At 52.0% G+C, this 22,474-nt stretch overlaps 2 protein-coding genes across 3 annotated transcripts in view; one reads left to right on the plus strand and one right to left on the minus strand.

Annotated features, from left to right (window-relative positions):
• Positions 1 to 20,935, plus strand: RNF115 (ring finger protein 115). The gene is made up of 9 exons (XM_030025313.2): positions 1 to 235; positions 10,896 to 10,954; positions 12,107 to 12,158; positions 14,869 to 15,080; positions 15,598 to 15,669; positions 15,854 to 15,926; positions 17,762 to 17,855; positions 19,190 to 19,305; positions 19,451 to 20,935. Exons 1-9 carry the CDS (start codon positions 143 to 145, stop codon positions 19,580 to 19,582), a joined length of 903 nt encoding a protein of 300 aa, XP_029881173.1. The 5' UTR covers positions 1 to 142; the 3' UTR covers positions 19,583 to 20,935.
• ITGA10 (integrin subunit alpha 10) overlaps positions 20,171 to 22,474 on the minus strand; it is a 12,982-nt gene continuing 10,678 nt past the window's right edge. For both annotated transcript variants that reach the window (XM_030025304.2, XM_030025303.2), the window contains exon 30: positions 20,171 to 22,372. In XM_030025304.2, the coding sequence (XP_029881164.1) occupies positions 22,313 to 22,372 (60 nt within the window). In that variant the 3' untranslated portion in view covers positions 20,171 to 22,312. The remainder of the gene's footprint in view (positions 22,373 to 22,474) is intronic.

The following is a 22,474-nucleotide window of genomic DNA, read 5'->3' on the forward strand; positions in this document are numbered from 1 at the left end:
CGGCCCGGAGCAGACGAGCGAGCCGGAAGCTTAAAGGCTAGCGGGTTATTCCGCCGACGCTCTACCCGGTGGGGCCGCGGCCTCGCTGCCTCGGCGGAGGACTGACGGCAGGGAGCCGGCGGAGGCGGGGGAGAGAGAGAAGATGGCGGAGGCCTCGGCGGCGGCGGCGGCCGCCGTGTCCCAGCACCGCTTCTTCTGCCATAGCTGCAAGGGGGAGGTCAGCCCCAAGCTGCCGGTAAGCGCCGGGGGTTGGGGCCGCGGTGTGTGTGTGTGTGGGGAGGCCGAGGCCTCTCAGCGCCGCGGCCGCCCCCCCCCACCCCCGGCGGGGGCGGGCCGGGCCCGGGGCTGAGGGGCTCGGCCCCCCCCCCCCAAGATCTCCCCTTGGGGCGGCGACCCCTGCCCGGTGTCCAGCCAGGAGTGGCTATCCCCCCCTCAAGCCTTGCAGGCAGGGTGACCCTCCCCCATCGCCTCCCTGACCCCTGTGGGGAAGGGAAGCCCCCCAAGCCCTGCAGGCAGGGGTGACTCCCCCAAGTCGTCATTTTCCCCCCGACCCTTTTGGGAAGGGGTGTTCCCTTCAAACCTTACAGACAGGGGAGACCCCCCCTCCTCCCTCTGCCAAATCACCTTGTTGACCCCTGCAGGGAAGGGGTACCCCCCCCATCCTGTGGGGAAGGGGTGCCCCCTGAAACAGGACTGCCCTGTAAAGCCTCAGAGACTGCTGTGACCCTCCAAACTTTCCTGATGCCTACAGGGAAGGGCTCACCCCCAAAATCCCATGGGGAAGGGGTGGTTTTCCAGAAACCCAGTGTTTAGGAGTGACACCCCACCCCCACCCCCCCTCATGCCCTAGGCCGTGTAGAAAGGGGTGAGCTCTCAAATCCTGCTGAACCTTGTGGGGGCAAGGTGCCCCCCCCCCGCTGGCTGCTGACTGCAGTGAACCCCCCCCCCCCCCCCAAAAAAAACAACCTCTTGAGGACAGGTTGACCCACACCCCAACATCCATAGGGCTGTAGGAGAGGATGAGTCCTTTTGGGAAGTGCTGATGTCCCTGCTGAAGACTGCAGAGAGTACCTGGGGGGGGGGCTGTATGTGGCCCCCTCCCAGGGGTGACCCCCAGCTCTCACCCCCTAACCAAGTCCATGAGGGGTTCTTCATTGCTGCTGTCCCTCTGGGTGAGGAGGAGAGGAGAGCTTGAGCCCCAACCCAGTGGGACCGAGTCCCCTGTATCTGGGGAGCCCAACACCCCCAAAAGGGTGAGCAGGGAGGTGACAAATCCCTGTAGCACCTCAGCAAGGCAGCTCAAAGTGGGTCTGGGCTGGTGTGACCTTAATATTCTGGTCCCCCCCCTCCATGTTTGGGGGTGGCAGGTTTGACCCGTGGTTGCTGAAGTTGGGGGACATTTGGGGAGAGGGGACAGGACTGAGCTGATGCTCCTGTTCCCCATGGCGCTGGGTATAATCCCAGTGCCCAGCCTGGGAAGGGGTAGGGGCAGGACTGGGGGGATGCAGACAGGGCTGGTGTGTGGAGCAGCAGAAGGAGGAGGTGAACTGGGCGGCCACCTTCATCTGGCTGCCTGCATCCTTCCCCAGCTGAGCAGTGTGGGACAGAGGGGAGGTGTGTTGGCAGCTGTTACCCATGGGCTGCATCTACATCCAAGTCCAATTTACGAGCTGTCCTTGCTTTGCTGCTGGTCAGGGACCATATCTCCTGTCACCTGCAGGCGCCCTGGGATCTGCAGGCAGGAAGTTATCAGCTTCGTTTACCCACAAAGTTCACTTCTGAGCTGTGAGTTGTGGGTTTTCTCTGCTCCTTTACTGTCCAGGGGTGCTGGAGCCCTCCCTGTCCTTGTCTGTTGGCAAGATGGGAGCGAGGCCGTGCACAGACCCCTTGGGCACTGAGACCCCTTCCCTGATTTCTGTAAAATCCAGGCAAATGGAGCGACGTGGCCTCTCAGCAGCAAGAGGGGTGCACACAGGCTCCGAAAGCGCTTGTACCCAGCCTGGTCAAGGGGCCCCGACATAGCCTCCAGCAGGGGCTTCTGCAGGCACGAGCAGCCCCCAGAGGCTTATCCTCATCTGATGGTACGGAAGTCGGATATCTGCATCCAGATCCATCCCAACTCCTCTGGAGCCGGTAGCTTTACCTTTGGGTGCTTCTCTTCCTTCCTGTCTCTCAAATTTTGCTCCACTCTCTTTTTACACCATTTCCATCTGTTGCTGACTTTGGCACTTCACCCTCCGGTGTTTCAAAATCTACTGTGTTAGAAAGAATTGCTGTTCAAAACCTGCTCATACACGATCCATCCACGAGACTTGGGCTTGCCCGGTGCCTCAATAGTCTTTCTTGCTTGACCTGGGAGTAAAACTCCAGGCCTGCTCCATGAAACACCTTTACATCAAACCTCTGCTGGTTTTTCATTTCCTTGGATCCGGCGTGCCACGAGCGGTTTCCTTCGCTGCTAAATCAGGAGCCCAGGCAGACCGAAGTCCTTTCCGCTTTGCGTGGGCATTAAAGAGGTCGCTGAATCCTCTGCCTGGAGGATGGCTTGCCCAGCTCTCCCAGTGTGTCTTGCTCCAGTTTCTATTTCGAGAGCACCCAGAAACCCAGCTCAGGGTTGAGGCCTCAGTGGAGGCTGTTGTTTTGCCTCTCCCGCTGGGCTCCGCTCTTGTTCCCCTCTGGAGACAGCTGGATTTCTGTAGGGATAAGCATTGTAGAGCTTTTGGTGGGTCTAGAAATGCAGGTTGTTACAGTCCTGGCTTTATAAAAACATTTATTTGGAGCTTGTGCCTGCCAAAGTAATGAATCGTTTTGCTCTTTTGAGATCTCCAGTCTTCTGACCTGGCCCTGGGGTGGGGACAGGGACGGACAGGTTCCCTGTGACCTTCTGGGGACTGTCAGTCATCCCCAAACTTGTTCCGTCACATCATCCCTTTGAAGGAAAACGTAGCCAGAACTTCCTTACAGCCTTCCCTGGCCAGTCAGCTTGACTGGGAGAGGCTTTTGCAATCTTTACTCAGTGCTCAGACATGCTTTAAGGAGTGTGGCATGACCAGCCGCTGTGTTGGGTTGGTGCTGTCCCCATGGCTTGGGGACAGTTGGCGTAGGGGTGTCACCTGAACCCCCGGCTGGGGAGGATGTGGGCCATGGGGCTGCTCTGCCTGTGCTTGCAACAGGGTGACCTTGGGAGCTGCTTTCGCCGCTTCCCTTTGGTCTGTCCTTGGGGGGGTCCCCTTGTCCCTCCAGGCTGGGTGACCGTCACCCTGCCTTACAGGAGGAGCGCTTGTTGTGTGCACCCCAATCTGACCCAGCACTGATTTCTTTTGGCCAGTAACTCTCCGTGCCTCAGTTTACCATCAGCAGAGCAATTACTGCCTCCATGGGGGTGGATCTGCAAAGCTGAAAGTGATAAATTGCGAGAAGCTGGACTCATTTGCCAGCACCAGGATGTGGTCCCATGCCCCCAACATCTTTTTTTCTGTCACCCCAGACAAGTAACTTCTCTCTCTGTCTTTGCAAAAACAAAACAAATGCTGAGTGCACTGGTTTGTTTGGTTTTTTGTTTTTTGTTTTTTTTTTTAACTGCTCTCACCAGGATAATGGCAACCTAAACTAAAACCCTGGCTGCAGATTTTTTGTCCAGGAGGTTTTTCTTTGTACCGACCCCCTCTAAGCAAAAGGATCTGCTGCTCATCAGGCAAGATTTAGAGGTGTGGGTCTGCTGCCTCCTTTCAAAGCCAGCACGCATCTGCCATGGTGTTTATTGCCATTGCCGGGACCTGGTGAAGACTCCCAGTACATTGGTTTTAGATGCAGCAGTCATCCTCAGTGGAGCTGCTGTGTCTTCTCACTTCAGCAGTAAGCTGGAACCTCCCAGAGAGTGGGCAGAGGTGGCATAGACTTCGCTCCCTGACTGCCCACGCCAACACGTGAGTGCCACGAGCAGGGGCAGTGCCTCGACAGGTCACCTCTGGCCCTTTCGGCATGGTTGGGGGCTGCCTCCATGTCAGCAGGAGCCAGTAGTGTTAATGGGAGGCTGCGTTGGGTCTTTGACGGGGCTGCGTTGGGTCTTTGACGGGGCTGCGTTGGGTTGATTGCTGCCCGAACAGCCGGATTGCAGCGCGGGTTTGATGCTGAGAAGCTGGCTGATGTTTAATGATATCCCCTGCCGGCTATTTCAATTTGCTGTGTGCGGCAGGTGCTTGCCCTGATGGGGCTGCAGTCCTGCAGGTCTGTTTTTATTTTAAAGCGGGGAGGAAAAACCCAAGAGAGAGAGAGAGAGAACGTGTGGCTGGATGAGATGCAAAGCTGAGCAGGGATTTCGTCTCTCCCAGTGACACAGCTCCTGCAGTGCTGACTGCTGCCGTGTGTGCTTGTTTCGGCCTGGTGCTCCCCTCCCCAGAGGTGGTGGGAGGAGGCTGGAGCAATCCCCCTGCTCATCCCTTCTGTGGCCGGCTGCTTTCATTCATGCTAGGCTCCTGTCCCTGCTGAAATGGCCTGACCCCGCTTCTCCTTCGTCAGTGTGAAGCCAGGCAGTCTCAGCTGGGAGCAAGCCAGGAGAGGAGCTGTTCTCGCTTCACGTTTCCTTACCCTTGAAGAGCTCTGGATGAACGCCGAGGATGACAAACCGTCCACCTGGTGCCATGCACGGTTAAAAGCTGCCGCCCGGGTGTCCGGTGTTTCGGTGGTGGAGTTTACCTTGCACTCAGCGCGGCGCAGCTCAAAGGAATGCTTGAATTGGCTGATGAACTGTGCGGCGATGCTGAAACGGAGTCAAGGTTAGGATACGATAGTCCCCATCTGTAACACCAGTGACAGCTTGTTTAATATTTATAACGAAGGGTCCGTCTGTGTCTCACCGAGGGCCCTGTCCTTGCTCCGGGGGGAAGAAGCAGCAGCAAGTTCTGAGGTCAGGTCCTGGGGCAGAGGAGATGGCGTGTGGCTTTGTACGGTAGTGAGGAGGTGAGGGAGATGTCCCAGAGCATTTGATGTCACCTGCTGTCTGGTGTGACAACTGCTTTGTCTTCTCTTGGCAATATAGTTTTTATTAAAAAACAAAACAAAAACCAAACACCTTTTTTGCATAAAATTAGCTGTCTTGGGTCATTTGAGCTCTGGATCTCCTTTCTGACAGGGACTAGGGAATGGATTAGGGACAAGGTAGTGGAAAACGAGGGGTTACTGAGCAGTCTTTCTTCTAGACCTCCGCGTGCTGAAGTATCTCCTGAGCTGGAGACTGTACCTGCGCTCTTGGGTTTAAGAATCACAATCCTCCAAGAATTCATCTAGTGACCTTTTAAAGACATTTTTATGCTTCTGGATTCCCAACACCCTCTGGCTGTGGCCTCCACAGCCAATGTGTAGCATGAGGAAAGTCCTCGGATGGTAAAAACACGTGTCGAGGTGATAAACTGCCTCGAGGAGCAGAGGTCTGGGGAGGAACTGTTGAGCTTCAAGGGTGAGAGCCATGGTCCCTGCTCATGTGCCAGTGTGACAGCAGAGATCAGGAGCAGATCTCAGGAGTTCATGCGTGCTCCAGCATCCTGCCAGGGGAAGAGATGCCACGGAGGTTTTTTTTGCTGCCGCTTCTTTGTGAAAATGCAAAAGCCGTCTTTTCCTAACTGATGTTTAAGGCGTGTGAGGCTCAGTCTTTCTGTGAGCTACAACTTGTGTGGCTCTGAAGTGTTGATTTAGCATCTGTTCTCTGGGCAGATCAAGTCTTTTTACCCATGTCAAATATAAACTATACAGTTTATTTAATGCAAGGAGCAGCTGCCCCTTGGGTGAAGCCAGTTTGGACAGTGCAGAGTGACGTTGCCCAGTACTTAAAAATGAGGAGTAAATATTGTTGCAGCTGTGGGGATTACAGGAGGGCTATTTAATTCAGCAAAGACAAATGAGTCAACCCAAGCCCAGGGTGATGGAGCTGAGTTATCCTGCCTGTAGCTGCCTGTTGAAGAGAGGGGAAGGTAGTTAAGTTACGTCTGGAGTTAGAGCCATGGGATGGGCTCGTGGCCATTGAGGGGAGGACAAGTGACCAGAGTAGAAGTGTGCACAGCTGCTGGATGGAGCAAGAGCTGGGGAAAACAGCATAAGGCAAGCTGAGAATTCTCCTTCATCGGAGCCTGTGCCTTGCTGATCAGGGAGCTTGCTTTGAGGTCTACTCTCCAAGTTGCCAGTGCCTGGAATAGCCAGGAGAACATGAGAAGGAGATGGTTTGAGCCCTGCCTTGCAGGTGAGGGTGACAAACTAACACCATTACCTGTGGGCCTTTGGCCGCGGTGGCTGGGAGCAGCTCGGGTTTGGTGCCTCAGCCAGAAAGATGCTGACGGCGCTGAAAGCGCCGCAAGAGAGGGCTGAGCTGGCAGGACAGGCTGGACTGCAGAGGGGACGTGCCGTGCCATGATGGTCTTGTCAGTATGGCACAGGGCGCTTGGGTGGTGTAGGGTCCCCTGAGCGGGATGTGACACGGATGGGGGGGAATTGGTGCTTCCTGGCTTGCTGTGCATCTGGGTGGGATGATGAACAGGGCAAAGGCACAAATGGTGCCTCTGCCAGAGCCTGGCCACGTGCCTTGCTTTGCCTGCTCAGCCCAAGAACCCAAATGGCACAGCAGATGGACCAAAGCAACCTGCATGTTGCTTTTCCTGGTGTTTTATAGTCTTTAAATTCAGTTTTCTGCAGGGACCTCAAATCTTAGACTGGTTTTCTGCCACGCGCCTTTGCTTGCTTCTTAATTGGAATTGAATTTGCATCTTTCCCTCTGTTTTGGGGGTGAAGGGGGACTTGGGGACCGCCTGGGTGTACGGACCCACAAACCAGATGCTGAAAAACCTTCTAGTCCATCCTTTCTGGCCTGATGTAGGATCAAATCTAGCAACATCGCTCCTGACAGACGTGCTTAGGCTAGCCATGTATGTGCCACCCAGTTCTGGCTGCTAAATAAATCAGCTGGCTGCTTTCCTCTAGCTAATGAGCCTGCATCTCTTGTGACCAGGGCACACTGGGCTCCTGTCAGGCAGAGCCGCAGGCAGCGAGGGCTCCTGGTGGGATTTTGGTTTATTTTCCTTCGGGGAAACACAGACCACCAGGCTGAAGGGGAGTCGGAGCAATAGGATGCTGCCGGCTTCCCTGGAAAGTCTTTTTCTTTGCACTGTGGCTGGATCCTGCTTGGGGAATGAAGTCCCTGTGCTCACTGAAATGGTTGCAGTGGCAGTTCTCAGGACGTGGGGCACCCATGGAGTTCCCTCTGTGCAAGCAGGAGGCTCTGGCAGAGACTGGGGCTGTCCGATGCATCCCTAAACCTCTCGCAGAAAGCAGGTAGGTAAGATGAAGGGCCCGTGCCTCTCCGTGCATGCGACGGCTCTGCAGTATCCCACCCACCTCCCGTCATCTGTTCTGGTTTCCCTTCTCCCTCCCCCCTGTTGCTATTTATCCCAAATGCCATTTTTATCTCTCTTCATGCTCTGACTCTACATTTGAGCTGCTGGGCAAGGTGCTGGTAATTTCCATACAGATTATAACATAAAAAGAAACATTCAAAAGCTTCCAGAGACACATCAGACCTGCAGCGTCCCTGATGGCATGGCCTGCTGCTAAGTTTAGAGGAAAAAAAAAAAAAAAAAGTCTTTCTAACATGGTCATTTTGACAGGGAAAATGCTGGAAATGAATTAGGTGAAGGATTTTTAGACAGCGCAGAACATCTTCCTGGTTTGGTATCGCTCTGAAGCCTGGTGGCATAGTATGAAATGAGGTGGCATAGTATGAAATGAGCTTTTTTGACCCCAGTATTTTAGTGCCTAGCTTTAGATTTGGTATGTATTCATTAGTTTTAAGAAATACCAGGCATTCACTGCTCCTTGCTTCTAATTTGCAGCTCAGATCCAACATCTCTGAAGAGGGACACCTGAGAGTACTCTGTGTTTTGCAGAACCTTCCCAAAAAGAAGAGGTTTTTGGTTTTTTTTTCCCCTCCTGTATTGTGATTTTGGTTCAGAGGTGGGTCCATGCTGTACCCCCCTGCCTTCCTGGCTGCACAGCCGGACTTGCTCTCCATGGTGGCATTTAGCCCCACAATTTGCTCCTACGCAGAACTGAGCAATGCACATTCCACTTTCAAACGCGCATCTATTCTCGTTAGCCTTGCAATTCACAGATGCAAAGCCGAAAGCCCCAGGCAGATTTCCCCCCCCCCTTTCTAAGAGCTCATCACCCATCAGTTCCCATTATACTCAAGGCTGGAGCTCTTTTGAAAATATATCACATGTTCGGCTGCCTAAATGGGTCTTTGTGAAAACCTGTGCTCGACTTCTCCTGTTGCAGGCTGGGGTGTCATGCATGTTTTGGGAGCGAAGCTGCTGTGGGCAGCCCCCTGCTGCACTCTTGTCCATCTCTGAAGCTGCTCCAGCTGGCAAGTGAGGTGCCCCTGCGTAAGCACAGCACCTGGTAAATATTGCCAGCTAATGCTTTGCTTGGGGGGAAAAGCAGAATGTGATTAGTTGAGGTGTCTAGAGGGCTTATGTGCCATTCCCAGGGAAACACAGACTCAGTGGGAAAATGAGACAGAGCTGTACGGTGATGGGATGGGAAGACAAAGCTTGCATTTCATGAAAGCAAAAAAAGATGTGGGTGAATTTGGAGCTGCCTCCGCAAAGGCGTTGTGTTACAGGGCTGGGAGATGTCTCACCTGTGCCCCAGCTCCGGTAACGCTGCGCCAGGAATTCGATCAGTCCTTGAGCTCAGTGGTGTGTTGGGAGTTCAAAGGAAGGAGCTGGAGCAACTGGTGTACCGCTGGCATGGGTGTTTTATCTTTCCTCTTCCTTGTCAGGCTCCAGGTCTAGGTAGCAGGATTTGACACCGAGGGCTCAAGGCTGTGGCTCACAGGATGCTGGCAGGGTTTTTATCTGCAGTCTGGGAAGCATGAGTAAAGAAAGCAAGATTTATCAGGAGGGTTGGTTTTTGGACAGAGACTCCACAAATCATGGGTTGGAAAGTCACTGCCCAGAGCGTGGGTTTTGGGAGTGCTCTGTCTCCTGCAGTGGGACGGGCTGGGGAGGGAGGATCTGGGGGTGCTTTTTGGTTTTGGCACTGTTTTGCCCTAAATTGAAGCTGACCCACGGCTCTGGGACAAAATGAAGGCTTGCAATGAAAACAGAAAACTTTTCTCCTCTAGAGAAATCTTCCCCACTGCACCTAAAAGCTCAGCTGCCTCCGTGGTTCTCTGTGAGCAGCTCTTCCGATTCCCGGTGCTGAACCCGGGATTGCCATGTGGTCATGCAGCTGGATGTGCCCTTCTCTCAGGTGAAGGCTGGCAAGGATGCTCTCCTTTTGGGGAGCAGTCCTTGTATTTCTCTTGGTGGATAAATAGCTGGCAAAGGGGTGTTGCTGTGCTGATGTAGTTGTGAGGATGGAGCCCTTCTGCCCTTTCCCTGCCGGTGCAAGCCCTGGTTGATATTCCTTGTGTCTGCGTTTGTCCCTGGGCAGGGGTGTCCCTGCTTGGTAATGCTGTAGGGGGGTGAGGAACCACAGGGAGAATCTGATTTTTTTTTTTCTCCTTTGACTAGTTTTCAGGAGGGCTGGAGGTGGGGAGGCTGGATAATGGCTTTTCCCCACCCTTTACACAGAACTTGCACTTCTGTAGCACCAGATGAGCATGGGCTGAGGAGTCCAGAGGGGCCACAGGAGGTTTTCTCCCTGCTTACGGATAGGGAGGTGATCGGGGCTGCCCATAGGGTCCTGAGTTCAGGGAACTGCTGCAAGGTGGACCCAGAGGTGCCTCTTCTCCATGCCTCGTGCTCTGGCTGTGCGTGTCTGTCTGTCCATCTGCCCAGCCTGGCTTCTTATTATCTTTCCCTGCAGCAGATCCTGGTTTGATGGCCCTAGCAGCATATTCCAGAGCAGGGAAGCCTCTGGATTATCCAGTTCCCTCTCTCCCATCCTTAAAAGCTTTGCAACCACAGAGCAAACCCATCCACCTCCTGCTTTACTGGTGACCAGCACCTTGCTACTGATCCGGCAGCGCCTCAGCTGGCAGGGCAGGCTCAGAGGGAGCCAGCAGTGGGAAAGGTGCATGTTTGAGCCTTTTGGACTAGAATTTTGTGGCCATGGGAGGAGCTGCTTTTTATCCAGGTGATGTGCCAGGGAAAGCAGCCCTGGGGCTGTGTGTTCCCTCTTCTGCAGCGCAAATCATTCGCTTGGTAAGGGGATGGCGTGCTCGGTGGGAGGACAGAGCAATGGGCAGAGGTAGTATCGGTGATCAACAGCTGGCAAGCCTGGCTTACATATGGAGTTCCCTTTTATGAAAATGATTTGGCAGAAAAAAGTAAAAAATATTTATTTTCTAACTCTGGTAATTGCAGAGCATGTCTGTAAGTTCCCTGCGAGAGCTGTCTTCCTCACAGTGCGAGCGGCAGCAAATCCAGCTCCCTGCGTTGCCAGCAGCTCGTCGGCTTTCTGACACCAGTTTAATTCAAGTGACTTGCTTTCCGTTGTCACGGCTGGGAACTGACCTTGTCCTAGTGCTTTGCAGCAGGCTTGTAAATGGCTCTTTTCTTAAATGTCATTGTCTGTAGGTGTGTTGGTTTTTTAAATTTATTTTTCTTCGGTCCACCACTAACCTTGTGTGATCTTGGTATGGGTGGTTTTTTTGTTCCACAATTGTCAGTTGAGGTTAATAATATCTGCTGTAACCACTAGGCTTTGAAATCCTCTTAATGAAACCGAAACTCTGGTCTTCCAAAATGTCGTTACAGGGAGGTGGAGATCGGGAATCCATGTTAGACTCCTGTAACTCCGGTTAGAGTCCTGTTAGATTCGTGTAACTTTTTGAGCTCTGTCTTTTTCCTGAAATTGCAAGATAAGTGCTTGGTGGCTAAAACCGGCTTCCTCTGTCTTTACAGGAGTACACTTGCCCAAGATGTGAATCTGGCTTTATCGAAGAAGTCACAGATGATTCCAGGTAATGTACACATTGATGCACCACTTGTTTTACCACATGCTTACATTTCTTCTGGGTTTGTAAGATGCCTGGTGTAAAGCCTCTAAAAACTGTGGACAACAAGGATAAAAGAAGGAATGCAAAAGAAAATTATATATTAGTGTGAATTTGGACTTAATACCAGATGAGACTGAAAATAAAAGTGGCTATCGGTCTCATGCTAGAGCCACTTGGAGGGGTTTGGGGCAGACTTCCAAGAAGATGGGATTTGTGAATTAAGGCTGTACAAGGTCCCGTGAACAAAAGTGCTTACAGGTTTTGGACACCTGTTTCTTTGGTCTATTAGAGCAAAAAGCATTATTTTCTTTTTTTTTAGGAATCAAGCTTGAATCTCAGTGACTCACAGTACCTTTCTTTTCTCTTTTCCTGTGTTGGCCCCAGCTCAGTCTCCTGACTGCCTCTCCAATCTCACAGCTCAGGCCAAGAGAGAAGGAAATACCTTTTCTCTCCAGGAGCACCAGTTTTGTCATTGGTCACCCAGCAGAACACGGTGCCAGCAAATTAGGGATCCAAATGATGTCTGTTATATATGATGCACTTACTATGTTTGGTCTCTCATTGCTGAGAAAACTGCTTTATTTAGGTTGGGGGTAGGCGAGATGAAAGGGCAGCAGTGATTACGTGAACCTTTGCTATCTGAGACTTGCCACAGCAGGAATCTGGGGCTGGGTGTCACTGAGGAGATGACTTAATGTCACACTACGTCGTCTTCTTAAATATAAGTGTATACCTGTCACTTAAGGCAAGACTGGAGGGGTCCTCTGGGGCACTTGACACACAATCCCATTCGCAGAATGACGAAGCTGCATCGCAAATGCCTCCTCTTAGGAGGCTTTTCCAGAGTCTGGATAGTTAGAAACTAGGCTTCTTCCATGGTCAGGTTGTGCACAGCGTGCTAGCACATAAACAAGCCTTTTAACTTTAATAGTCTTTTTCTGTCCCTAGGAATTATTCCACTGTGTTCACACAGGCAGGCTCTGTTTGCTCAGCCCTTTCTCTCTCAGACCACACGGGGACTGTCTTGCTCACACAAGCTCCTGTCTGTGTTTAACCCTGGAAGAGGAGCTGATTTCTGGAGGGGTGACCTGCTCTCACTCACCTGTTTTTCTCCAGTTTTCTAGATGGCAGCGGCATAGATGACAGCCCATCCACACAGTTTGCAGAGGTGAGTTTTTCTGTCTTGCTTTTTTAAACAAACAAACAAACAAAAAACCCCAAAAAACAAACCAACAACAAAACAAAACCTGTAGCCATGAAGAGGTTTTCAGTCTCAGCTCCGGCTGCAACATGTCAAGGCATCTTCACGCAAAAAGGACAACTGATCTTCCTAAGAGTTTTCAGGAACTTGGCAAATTTTGAGGAGACTGTTGACATTGCCAGGGTTGAGACCTGCCAGAGATTTGCTCACTGGGCAGGGCAGGAAAAGAAGGATGCTAGAAAGACACGCTGGCCCCTAGTGCTGGCAGATGCTGGGACATGTGTCGGTGATGCTCAGCCAGCCAGGGAGGGTGTTGCCTGACTGCCCTTTCCTCCCTGCTCATTTCTGCTCTGAGTTTTACCAGAAATGCAACTGTCTAAAAGTCCAGACTCATAATAAAGTCTGTGTCTTGTAATTCAATTGCGTGCACCTCAGAGCAGGGGGTGTTGGGCAGCGAGTGCTGGAAGTGTCTTTTCTTACCCCATTACCTAAAGTCTCAAACAGCCAGGCACGTGCCGACAGCCTGAGTTGAGCTCCGTGATATGCACCCTGAACTCATGCTGTGGCCTCGCCTGAGTCACCTTGGGCTCATGGCTGCAGCAGCAGCTCCTTTTCCAGAGCTGGGGAAGACAGGGTGGCTTTAGACTCTGATTGCAGGCTCCATTCCTCAGGGCTCTCTGTTTCCCTTAAGCAGTTCAGCTGATCTGTGTAGAACAGATGGAAATAAAATTTCTATGCGTCTCCTCTGCCAGCAGACCTTGCTCAAAGATCAGGTTATTTTGTTTGCTCAGTTATTGAGGAGTTCTAACTGTTTCTCAGTCCTGCCAGGAGAGCTCCCCGATGTCTTGAGTCACACCTCATCGGCCAGGGTTATCCCTGGGTAGATTTGGGGGTCTGTGTTGTTGCTGAGCCCTCCTTCATGTGCTGCAGCAAAGCCACTCAATTCAGTGCCAGAAACGGGGTCACCAAATAACTGAAATTCCTCTACAGCTTTGAGTTTTGGATCTGGATCCCTCCTGTTTGCTTCCACGTTCCCTGCATACGGCTGGTTTGCCTCTCCTCCCCTAATCTTCAGCTGGATCCATTTGTCTTCTGAACAAAACTGTTGCCTTTATGTTGCTCCTCCCCAGCACCGTATCCCAGAAATGCCCGTGTTTCAGTGAGATAAAGTGATCTCGTCTTATAGCCCACGTGTCAGTTTACAAAGAGCTTTGGGATGCCTCTGCATGAAAGGCACTATGTAAATTTAAATGGCTTTTAGAATTAATAATAAATGAAAGTCTTCTCTCAGCAGGGTGGCTGCAGGCAGAGCTCTATCTTGATCATAATCAGCAGGAGAACAAGCAAAACTCGTCTGCAGGGTATTAATTCAGAGAACAGGTCATAAACTTGACTTCTCCCTTTCCTCCAATACCAGATTGAACCAGGCAATGCAAGAGACTTTTAAAGTGAGCTAATTCAGTGTGAAATGGAAATTAAGCTGCTCTCATCATGTCATAACACATGATAAGGGTCTAGTACAAATAAGAAAAGAACAGCCCTTGTGTTATGCTCTGTGGCATTTAATTCCCACAGTAAATCCAAGGGCACTGCTCCTTCGAATATGACCTTTGCAGCATGGAGCTTGGCCTGGGCATATCAAGCGTGAGCAACAGCTTGCTCTCACGTGCTACATGGAGGGTTTCCTGTCTGATGCTCCTTGTTTTGTTGTCCTCTATGAATTTTTTTCCTAAACCCACATCATAAATATTCAGTGCCCTCCTCAGCTGTTATTTTATTCCGTGGGTGATCTGAATCGTGGAAGGAATAAAACCAAATGGCTTTTGCAGGAGAGGGTTGCTGAGGGGGCTCTCGGCTTCAAGGTGTGGCTCGGGATGGGGATGCCTTGCTCTGGGTTCCTGGGTGGTTTTGTGCACCCCCCAGTTTCTCTGCAGGCTGGCAGCCTGCAGTGGGGAACATAGCCAGGAGCTCTGCAGAGATCCATTGATTACCCCCAGCAGCTCTTGATTTGTGTCCCTCCTTGCCCTTGGAGGGGCTCAGGGCTGGCAGTTTGACTTGGTCAAGGAGCAGGTGGGTTTTTGCACCACCAGCACCAGGCAGATCTGCTGTAGGGCCAGGAGACAGCTTTACTTGTGTGGATGGACCCCACAAAACAGCGTGACGTGTGCGAGACCTTTCATTGGCTATTTCATGCTGCTCTGTTCTGCAGCGTTAGGTTCACTGAACTGGAGGACACAACCGGAGACACAAACCCTCGTTCTTGGGCCGTGCTTTGGTTCCCTCGACCACATCCGTTTGCTGCCTGTGGCTGTGAGGACCCAGAACAATCAATGAACCCGTGGCAGTTGAGGCTGAAATCTCCCCTTAAATCCCAGCCCTTGGAGAGAGAGACCAACCCTCACAGTGCCCTGGGGTGGCTTAACAAAATATGTTGTTGGGATCTGAAAATAGCAGGAAAGAGCCGATGTGTTGGTCTTCCCAGAGGTGGTACGTCTGATTAGTTTGGACTATAATTAAGTGTGTTTGCCAGACTTTTTTCAGGGAGCCATGGCAACCATATGAATTTGCTCAATTGCTTCTGTCGAGGTGGACTTCCCTGCCTCCATGTTGGCAGCGGAGTCACCGGGATTAGTGACGGAGCTGTGCGTGGTTTGTGTCTCCCCTTCTCTCTCCCCAGCTTTGGGACCATTTGGACCACACAATGTTCTTTCCTGACTTCAGACCCTTTCTGAGTAGCAGCTCACTGGATCAAGACAGCAGGGACAACGAGAGGGGCCACCAAGCCCATGCTGACCTCTGGGGACCAAGCCGACCCCCGCGACTGCCCATGACGCGAAGGTACAGATCCCGGGGCAGCTCGCGCCCCGACAGGTCTCCTGCTATCGAAGGGTAAGTGCCTAAATTACCCCCTGGAATTGTCTCCTTCCCCCATCAGTGGAAAAAATGTGGGATCGTGGGGAGAAACCTGATGAAATGGGATCCTGGCACTTAACGGTGGGTGACCCTTGGACCCAGAAAAACGCAGGTTTTCACATCAGATGCTCTTCGTCCCCCTCAGCACGAATTGAAGCTGCATGGTGGGAAAGGTGGGTTTTGTCTGTAACCGTGCCAACCCTCGCCACAGGGAAACGAGTCAGTGCTTGGGAAACTCAGTCATTTCCTCTCCCAGCCCTCCCACACTCTGATGAGTTAGCATCCCTTGTTTCTTTGTGCTGTCCCTGTGTCTGAGGGCTCGCCTTTCTGCAGAGGGATTTACTTAGGCGTGAGTCTTGCAACAACATGGCTACGATTGATCGGAGCAGTATTTCGTGTTTTGCTGCCCATTCTTGCTAAACTGTTGCTGCTGCCATGTATTTGTTTGCTCAACTTGTTCTTTTTTTTCCTCTTTCAATTCCTCCCTCTTTAGAATAATACAGCAGATCTTTGCAGGGTTTTTTGCAAACTCGGCGATTCCTGGCTCACAACACCCTTTTTCCTGGTGAGTAGCAAGCATGGTTTAGACTGTGGCTTTGATCACGGCTGTCCACACCAATAAAGAGCTGTGGTCTGGTGCTGGGGAGCTCCATCTCCCCAGTGTGGCTTCTCTGGGAGGATTGTTCAAACCTTGGGGCACATTTGGGGTGGTTGAAACGGCTTCCTTGACTCTCTGCTCCCATCTGCAGGAGTGGGATGCTGCATTCGAATCCTGGGGACTATGCGTGGGGACAGAGCGGCCTTGATGCTATTGTCACCCAGGTAAGACCCTCATAATTGCCTGGGTGGAGAAAGTCCCAAGCTGGCTGGCCTGGGCTTTGATCTGTGCCTCTAAGTTTTTGTGCTCCTCTCTGGTCAGTCCCGCTGCTGGAGATGAGCCCTGGGTTTCGGATGAGGACTATGAACAGACCATAGGTTTCTGGCTTGGTGGTTGCTTGTGCCCTGCATCTTCAGAGGGTCTAGGAACAGGGGCTCAGACCTTATTCCTGTGGAAATACAGTGTCTGAGTTCACCTCTGTCAACCCATGTGTGGTGCAAGGCTTGCAGGTGCCTTGCAGTGGGCTCAGCAGAGGCTGAGGATGAAAATCTCCCAGCGTCAGCCCTGGATCTCTTGCCAAATTCAGCAATTTGCAGCTGTGAGCCATTTCCCCCTGTGGTTTGTGGAGGGATGAGCCAAGTCCACTCCCGTTCCCTGGAAGCATTGTCTGGCTCCTTTGAGGATCGGGGGTGTCCAGCCTCCATCCACAAACCGTCTCTTCCAGGGTGTTGGCATCACTGGGGTGGGAAGAGCAGACGGATGCTTTACTGAGAGCTAATTTGGCTGCTGTTGTCGTGCTGACACCTCCTGAAAGCGCCTGGCAAAGCCATCTGCTGCCATTCATAAGTAGCCCCTGGCTTCCCAGGCTGCATCACACACCCGTCTTGCCTGCCTTACTCACCACCACTTTCTAAAATGAGTCTGCAGCCCACATGGCTGCTCGGAGACAGCACCTTCCTCCTCCCACCCCACACCCAGCAGAGCAGAGCAAGCCCCGGCAAGCGCAGTGGAGTTGGTGTTGTAGTTCAGATTCAGGCTGGATATGCAGGCTCTTCTCAGCTGTTGTCTGCATCTGGTGCAGCAGACCTGCCCATCCCAGGGTTTCATGTCATCCCAGGCATCTTAATGTGGCCCTCAAAGTTAAATGAGGCTCCTACAAATGCTTCTCTGTGCTCTCCCTGACCATGTTTGAACCCATTTGAGCTGATTGCCAGGTGAATCTGGGTCTTAACAGTATAAAATTTCTGAGTCATGAAACTATAACGCTAGGAAAAGAGGTGCTGTCAGCACCATCTCTGCAGCTTGAGCTCAGCCTGTGTTAAACGTTGGAGGCTCCATGCAGGAGATACAGACCCACAGGAGCACAGGCTTTGGTATGGCTGCTCCTTGGTTTGGTGGCAGTACTAGACTAACGCAGCTTCTCTTTATGGCCCTGGGAGGTCTCCTCTTTCCTCCTAACACCCGGGTCAAGCCTTGGGAGAGGCAGAAGGTGCTCAGTCTCCCTTGTTTCTGAAGTATAAGGTTCTTCCTCATCTCGAAACATCTCTACCGATTCCCTTTGAGTTCAAAATTCTCCAGGGGTAGCTTAGCACCCTCTCCCATGTCTGTGGCAATGTGTCCCTTCCCACCCAAGCCCTTCAGTCTCCCAGCTGTTGATGCAAGCGGAAATATCTGGAGGGCAGCAATGCTAGAAGGGGGATTGTCAGGATTGGAGTCATGAAAGTAAGGTTTCAACACTGAAAACGTTGCTGCAGAGGATGGAATGGTCACCTGTGCACTCAATATCTAAACTAGGATGAAATGGCCTGAGCTTGCTTCTAGGGTTGGGCAACAGGAATGTTTCTGGTGGGGCAGCTGTGACACAGCCTGCCTGGGAAGTCTGTCACTTCAGGAGCGTTAGGACCAGGTCACAGACATCCCCCAGGGACAGTCTGTGCTGAGCTGCTCGTGCCTGGCTGTCCGGTTTTGGGACGTAGCGTGCTCCATGTTTGTAGGACAGTGCTTTGCACGGCAAAGCAGTGTCCCTACTCCTGAGCACAGCATGTTTTCTTCTCCACAGCTCTTGGGGCAGTTGGAAAACACGGGACCACCTCCAGCCGACAAAGAGAAGATCTCATCTCTCCCGACAGTGACAGTAACTCAGGAACAAGTTGGTAGGTGAAATCAGTCATCAGTGTCCGATGTCAGTCGTCTCCTGATGCTTTGATGTACACGTCCTGAGCTTCCCCTACTCCCTCTGCTAAGGATCAGCCTCTTTGCTGTGTCCTTGTGCTTCCCTGGCTGATGTGGGAGGATAGAAGGCAGTGCTGCTCCGTCCTCCTGAGCTACTGCCTAGACCTGGGCTGGAAACACTCGCGTCTTCCAGCTCAGGAGATCCTGAGCTTTGCTCCTGCTGTCACCTCTGGTGTTCAGTTCTCCTGGGACACTCAGATCTCTGCCAATTCAGGCCATCAGCAAAGACCTTCCTCGTTCCGCAGAGTGTTTGCGCAGTCCCTAAGTGCTGCCTTTTTGGCCTACCAAACCCCTGATTACTTTTACCTTCCTCAAAAATCTGTTTGTGCTGTTGTTTGTGGTCTCGTTAGAGCTGGGCTTGGTGGGTTGCTTTCTTCCCTTTCAAATTGGCTCACAGCAGGGCTGGTAGTTGAGGCTCTGAACATATTCCTGCCGAACTACTCTGGAAATGTCATGTAAAACTCTCAGGTTCTTGCAGTGCAGCTGGCAGCAAAGACCTGTGGGTTTCTCATAACGTTTATGGTTTTGCAATTAGCTCACCCCAGGGATTTTTCTCCCTGTGTTTGCAGAAGGCTGTCTCTGAAGGCTGCTCAGAGGATCCCTTTCCCTCTGAGCTGCTCTATTACTGGAAACTAAAATGCTCCATTAAGACAAACTGTTTGATTAGAAAAGCCGTTTCCACAACAGATATTTTTGTCTGGTGCTTTTTATATACCCATGTCTCCTCTTCTTGTCTGGGAAGCCAAGAATTTCCATGTTGTAATGCTCAGTCTCGCCTGTTTGAATTGACAGAGCTCAGGCCATGCAGCCTGGCAGTTGAGAGAGGCTGGGAGCTTGGTCTCCCCGCTGCATGTGGCTGGGACATCTGCGTTAGCATTACGGGCTTGGTACAAAGAAAGAGGGATCGGGTTTTTGCCGTCTCTTGTGGTCGATGGTGCACAGCAGCCTGCTGGGCTCTTGCAGGGGAGGATGTGTGATGGAAGCATCCCCTGGCAGCCTTGCAAAACCACCCTTATTCTGGGCGAGGAAATTTTGGCAGGATTTGGCTAAAATACCCTTAGTTTGATTTTTGTTGTTGTTGTTGTTGCCAGTCATATGCAGAGAACGTAAGGAATTTCTTTGGTACCTGGCTGCTGAATGCTGCCATCCCCAGTAGGTTGCATGCAAACAGACCCTGCCTTGTAAAGACCAGAGTTTGTGTTCCCAGAGAGCTAAATCTGCCTGCTTCACCCTCCTCACTCTGCATCTCTTCCAGATACGGGTTTGGAGTGTCCTGTGTGCAAAGAGGACTACACAGTAGCGGAGCAAGTTCGGCAGTTACCATGCAATCACTTCTTCCACAGCAACTGCATCGTGCCGTGGTTAGAGCTGGTAAGAGCCTGCGACCATGGGTCTGGGGGCTCCGAGAGATGCCCTGTCTCTGAGCCAAGCCCTGCATGTCTGATGGGATGAAACCATCTGGGTAAAGCAGCCATCTGAGTGGCACTTCCCTGAAGTTCCCACATTTCTCTTGCAGCATGACACGTGTCCAGTGTGCAGGAAGAGCTTAAAAGGTGAAGATTCGACTCGGCAAACACAAAACCCCGAGGCCTCAGCGAGTAACAGCTTTAGTAGTGAAAGCCAACTACACGATCGATGGACTTTCTGACGCTCGAGGGCTTCCCTGGGGGCTCGGGACAGAGTATCGTTACTACGGATGTACATTGTATTATAATTCAAACAACAAAAAAAAGAGTAGCAGGAAATATAGGGCAGGGGAGGGAACCCACCCTGTGGTATTACTGCAATGAGTGCTGTCTTTTTCCTGAAACTTAGCATCTCCGAGCGAATCGCGTCTCCATTGGAATCGCCTCTTTAGTCCTAAATTCAGAGTCTTTTGAGTGATTTGACTTGATTTTATACTTGTGAAACCTTTACTTCAAACGTGGCCCCATCTGAGGGGGGGTGTGAGCTGGCGCAGGGAGGGTTGGGGAGACCCCCGTCAGGGTCCTGAGATGTCTTGTGCAGCCTCCCCAGCACAGGGTCAGCTCCCCCCTATCCTCGCTCCCTATCCTCCCCCCTCCCCACCAAAGAGGTGGCAAATTTGGGTGGGGAAAGTGTCCCAGTTGCGTTGCTCCTTGTAGTAAAGGAGGGAGTGGAAAGGAGATTTTTGACTTCTCTCCTCTGACCCCTTTCCCTGCCCCTCAAACCGGCTGGGCAGAATCAAATCCAGGAGGTTTGGTTTTTTTTTTTTTTGCCCCCTCTTCTCTTGAATTCAAGTGACTGTGTCTGTAAAATAGTGTTCTAGCTTTTCTCAAGGGAGAGGCAGCAGTGAAGATGGAGGCATTGGAGGGTTTCCGGAGTTCTTCCCCAGGCATGCTCGTGGAGAGGAGTGTGCTCGGGATTCTCAGGAACCCCCCAGTTCTGGGAACAGGAATGCACCAAGCAGGATTTTCTGTCTTGTCGTGGACTATTTTTGTTTGTTTGGGTTTTTTTCTGGCCCTTCGCCATGTGCCTGTGTCCCCAGGTCTGTCTCAACCTGTCCCCCACCCACAAGTGAGTCATTTAGGATCCTTAGCTGGCTTGTATCATATGGACCACATTAAAGGCATCCTTTAGGAAAACAGACCTAACTGTGCATAGCCATTTTAACGGCCAATTCCTCAGTGTTTAACACACAATCTTAATTCTCCCTTAGTCCGATAACTTTAAGAGAGTCCCTTTATTTTTGCGGAATTTTTTTGGTTTTTGGTTGGTTGGGTTTTTTTCCCACTTCTGTAACATTTCATCCACGTTTGACTTCTTGTTTTTATCGTCTGAATAACCTCTGTGCTTACGGCACCCCCTAAACCACCACATGGCAATGTCAAACCCCTGGCTCGGCCTGGCAGCCAGCAGGAGGGAGAGGTAGGTCGCGTCTAAACATGTTGCCGCTTCATTGCTGTAAACAGTGTACTACGTACACTCGATTTAAACTAGTGTTTTGTTTGCTATTAAGTCAAATAAAGGCCTTTATAAAGAAGATCAGATGTGGAGAAGGATTGTTGGGGCTGGAAGAGGTGCCTGAGGAGCTTGGGGAACGGTCAGAGGACTAACAGGGATGGAAATAAACCTCATGGGGTGGCTGTAAAGGGCTTTTCTGGTGAGAAAAATTCTTATCCAGGTGCTGGAGGGGATGGGAGTTCAGCTGGATGCCCCTTCCAGCTGCCTGCTGCTGCCTGTACCTTTTTTTTTTTTTTTTTTTTTTTTTTTTAAGCGGTGGGAGTGTGTTTTGGGGGGGGAGGAAAGCAGGGAGGTGGATGTGCTGACTTCTGCCCCATACACAGCCACGAGCCATCTCCCTGCAACCTGCTGGGCTCGTTCCTAGAAAAGCAGCTTGTGCTCTGCTGTTGCATCCTCTGGCCCACCTCTCCCTCCTCAGCTGACCTCCATTTAAAGCATGAAGACCTGCTCATCATGTGCTTTTGAGGGCTGGGCTGGGATTTAAGAGCTGCTAAATGGCTCTTGGCCATGTTGGGTGGTGACAACAAAAGGGAAAACGCTTTAACTGCAGCTAGATCTGGTTTAAGTGTTTTCTTTGCTGGGTTTCTCTCATTGCTTTTCCCTGTTATCCAGTGTTTCAGGGTGAGATTTGGGGGTGCTGGGGGGGGGGCTGCGCACCTTCTAGGGATATTGGGATCATGCCAGGTTTCTGCTCCTAGTTCCTCCCTCTTGTGCATGGTCCCAGCTCAGCCCTGAAGTGCCTGAAATCAGGGATTTCCCCCTCCTGGGGCAGAATTTAAGCCCATCTCTTTGCCGGGAGTCTTGCCGGGCCCGAGGAGATATGGCTCTGCTGGGCAGGACCCTGCGAGGGCAGGGAGAGGTGTAGGGCTGAAGGGACCTTGGAGCCTTTTGGGGGATCCAGTGGCCATGCGTGCCTCCCCCCCTTCCCCTCCATCCCTTTATATTTCCTGGCCCTGGCTGGTGTCACTCCAGAGGGGTTTGGTGGTTTTTCTGGGAGTGGGAAGTATTTCTACTGGAGCATCCCTAAGGCCAGGGCTCATCAGGGATGCAGGCAGAGCACAGCAGCGGGTACCACATGCTCGAGCATCTCCGCAGGGCTGAGCTTTATTGGTGGAGCTGCTTGTTTCAGCCCAGTTGATTTCCCCTTTCCACAACCACCCCAAGTCCTTTGGGTCAAACCTTGGGGGGCTCCTTCGCCCCGACACTGGACCCCTGACCTCACCTGGCTGTATCCATGTACCAGCACAATCCAGCCCCCACGGAGGCATCGCCCTCCGCAAGGATGGAGCTGAGGCAGAGGGGGTGGCAGAGTCCCGAGCCCCTGGTTGTCCCCAAAGATGAGAAAGGGATGTGTCCCCTCTCGATGGTGCTGGGCTCGAGGGGCCACTGCCTGCCCTCACTGCTCCTCCTTCTCTTCCTCCTCCTCCGGGAGCTTCTTGCGGGTGAAGAAGCCCAGCTGGGGCGAGAGGGAGAGGGTGGAGGGGAGGAAGGGGAGTGGGCAGAGTCCCCCTGTCCCCTACTGTGCCTCCCCTTCCCTCCCCCAAAGCTGAGCCCAACC

This window comes from Aquila chrysaetos, chromosome 9 (genome assembly GCF_900496995.4).
Source record: "Aquila chrysaetos chrysaetos chromosome 9, bAquChr1.4, whole genome shotgun sequence".
Taxonomy (NCBI): Eukaryota; Metazoa; Chordata; class Aves; order Accipitriformes; family Accipitridae; genus Aquila; species Aquila chrysaetos.

Coding starts and splice junctions, on each gene's coding strand:
- RNF115 (XM_030025313.2), top strand. CDS start 143: ATGGCGGAGGCCTCGGCGGCGGCGGCGGCCGCCGTGTCCCAGCACCGC. Junction 236..10,895: donor AGGTCAGCCCCAAGCTGCCG/GTAAGCGCCGGG, acceptor CTGTCTTTACAG/GAGTACACTTGCCCAAGATG. Junction 12,159..14,868: donor CATCCACACAGTTTGCAGAG/GTGAGTTTTTCT, acceptor CTCTCTCCCCAG/CTTTGGGACCATTTGGACCA.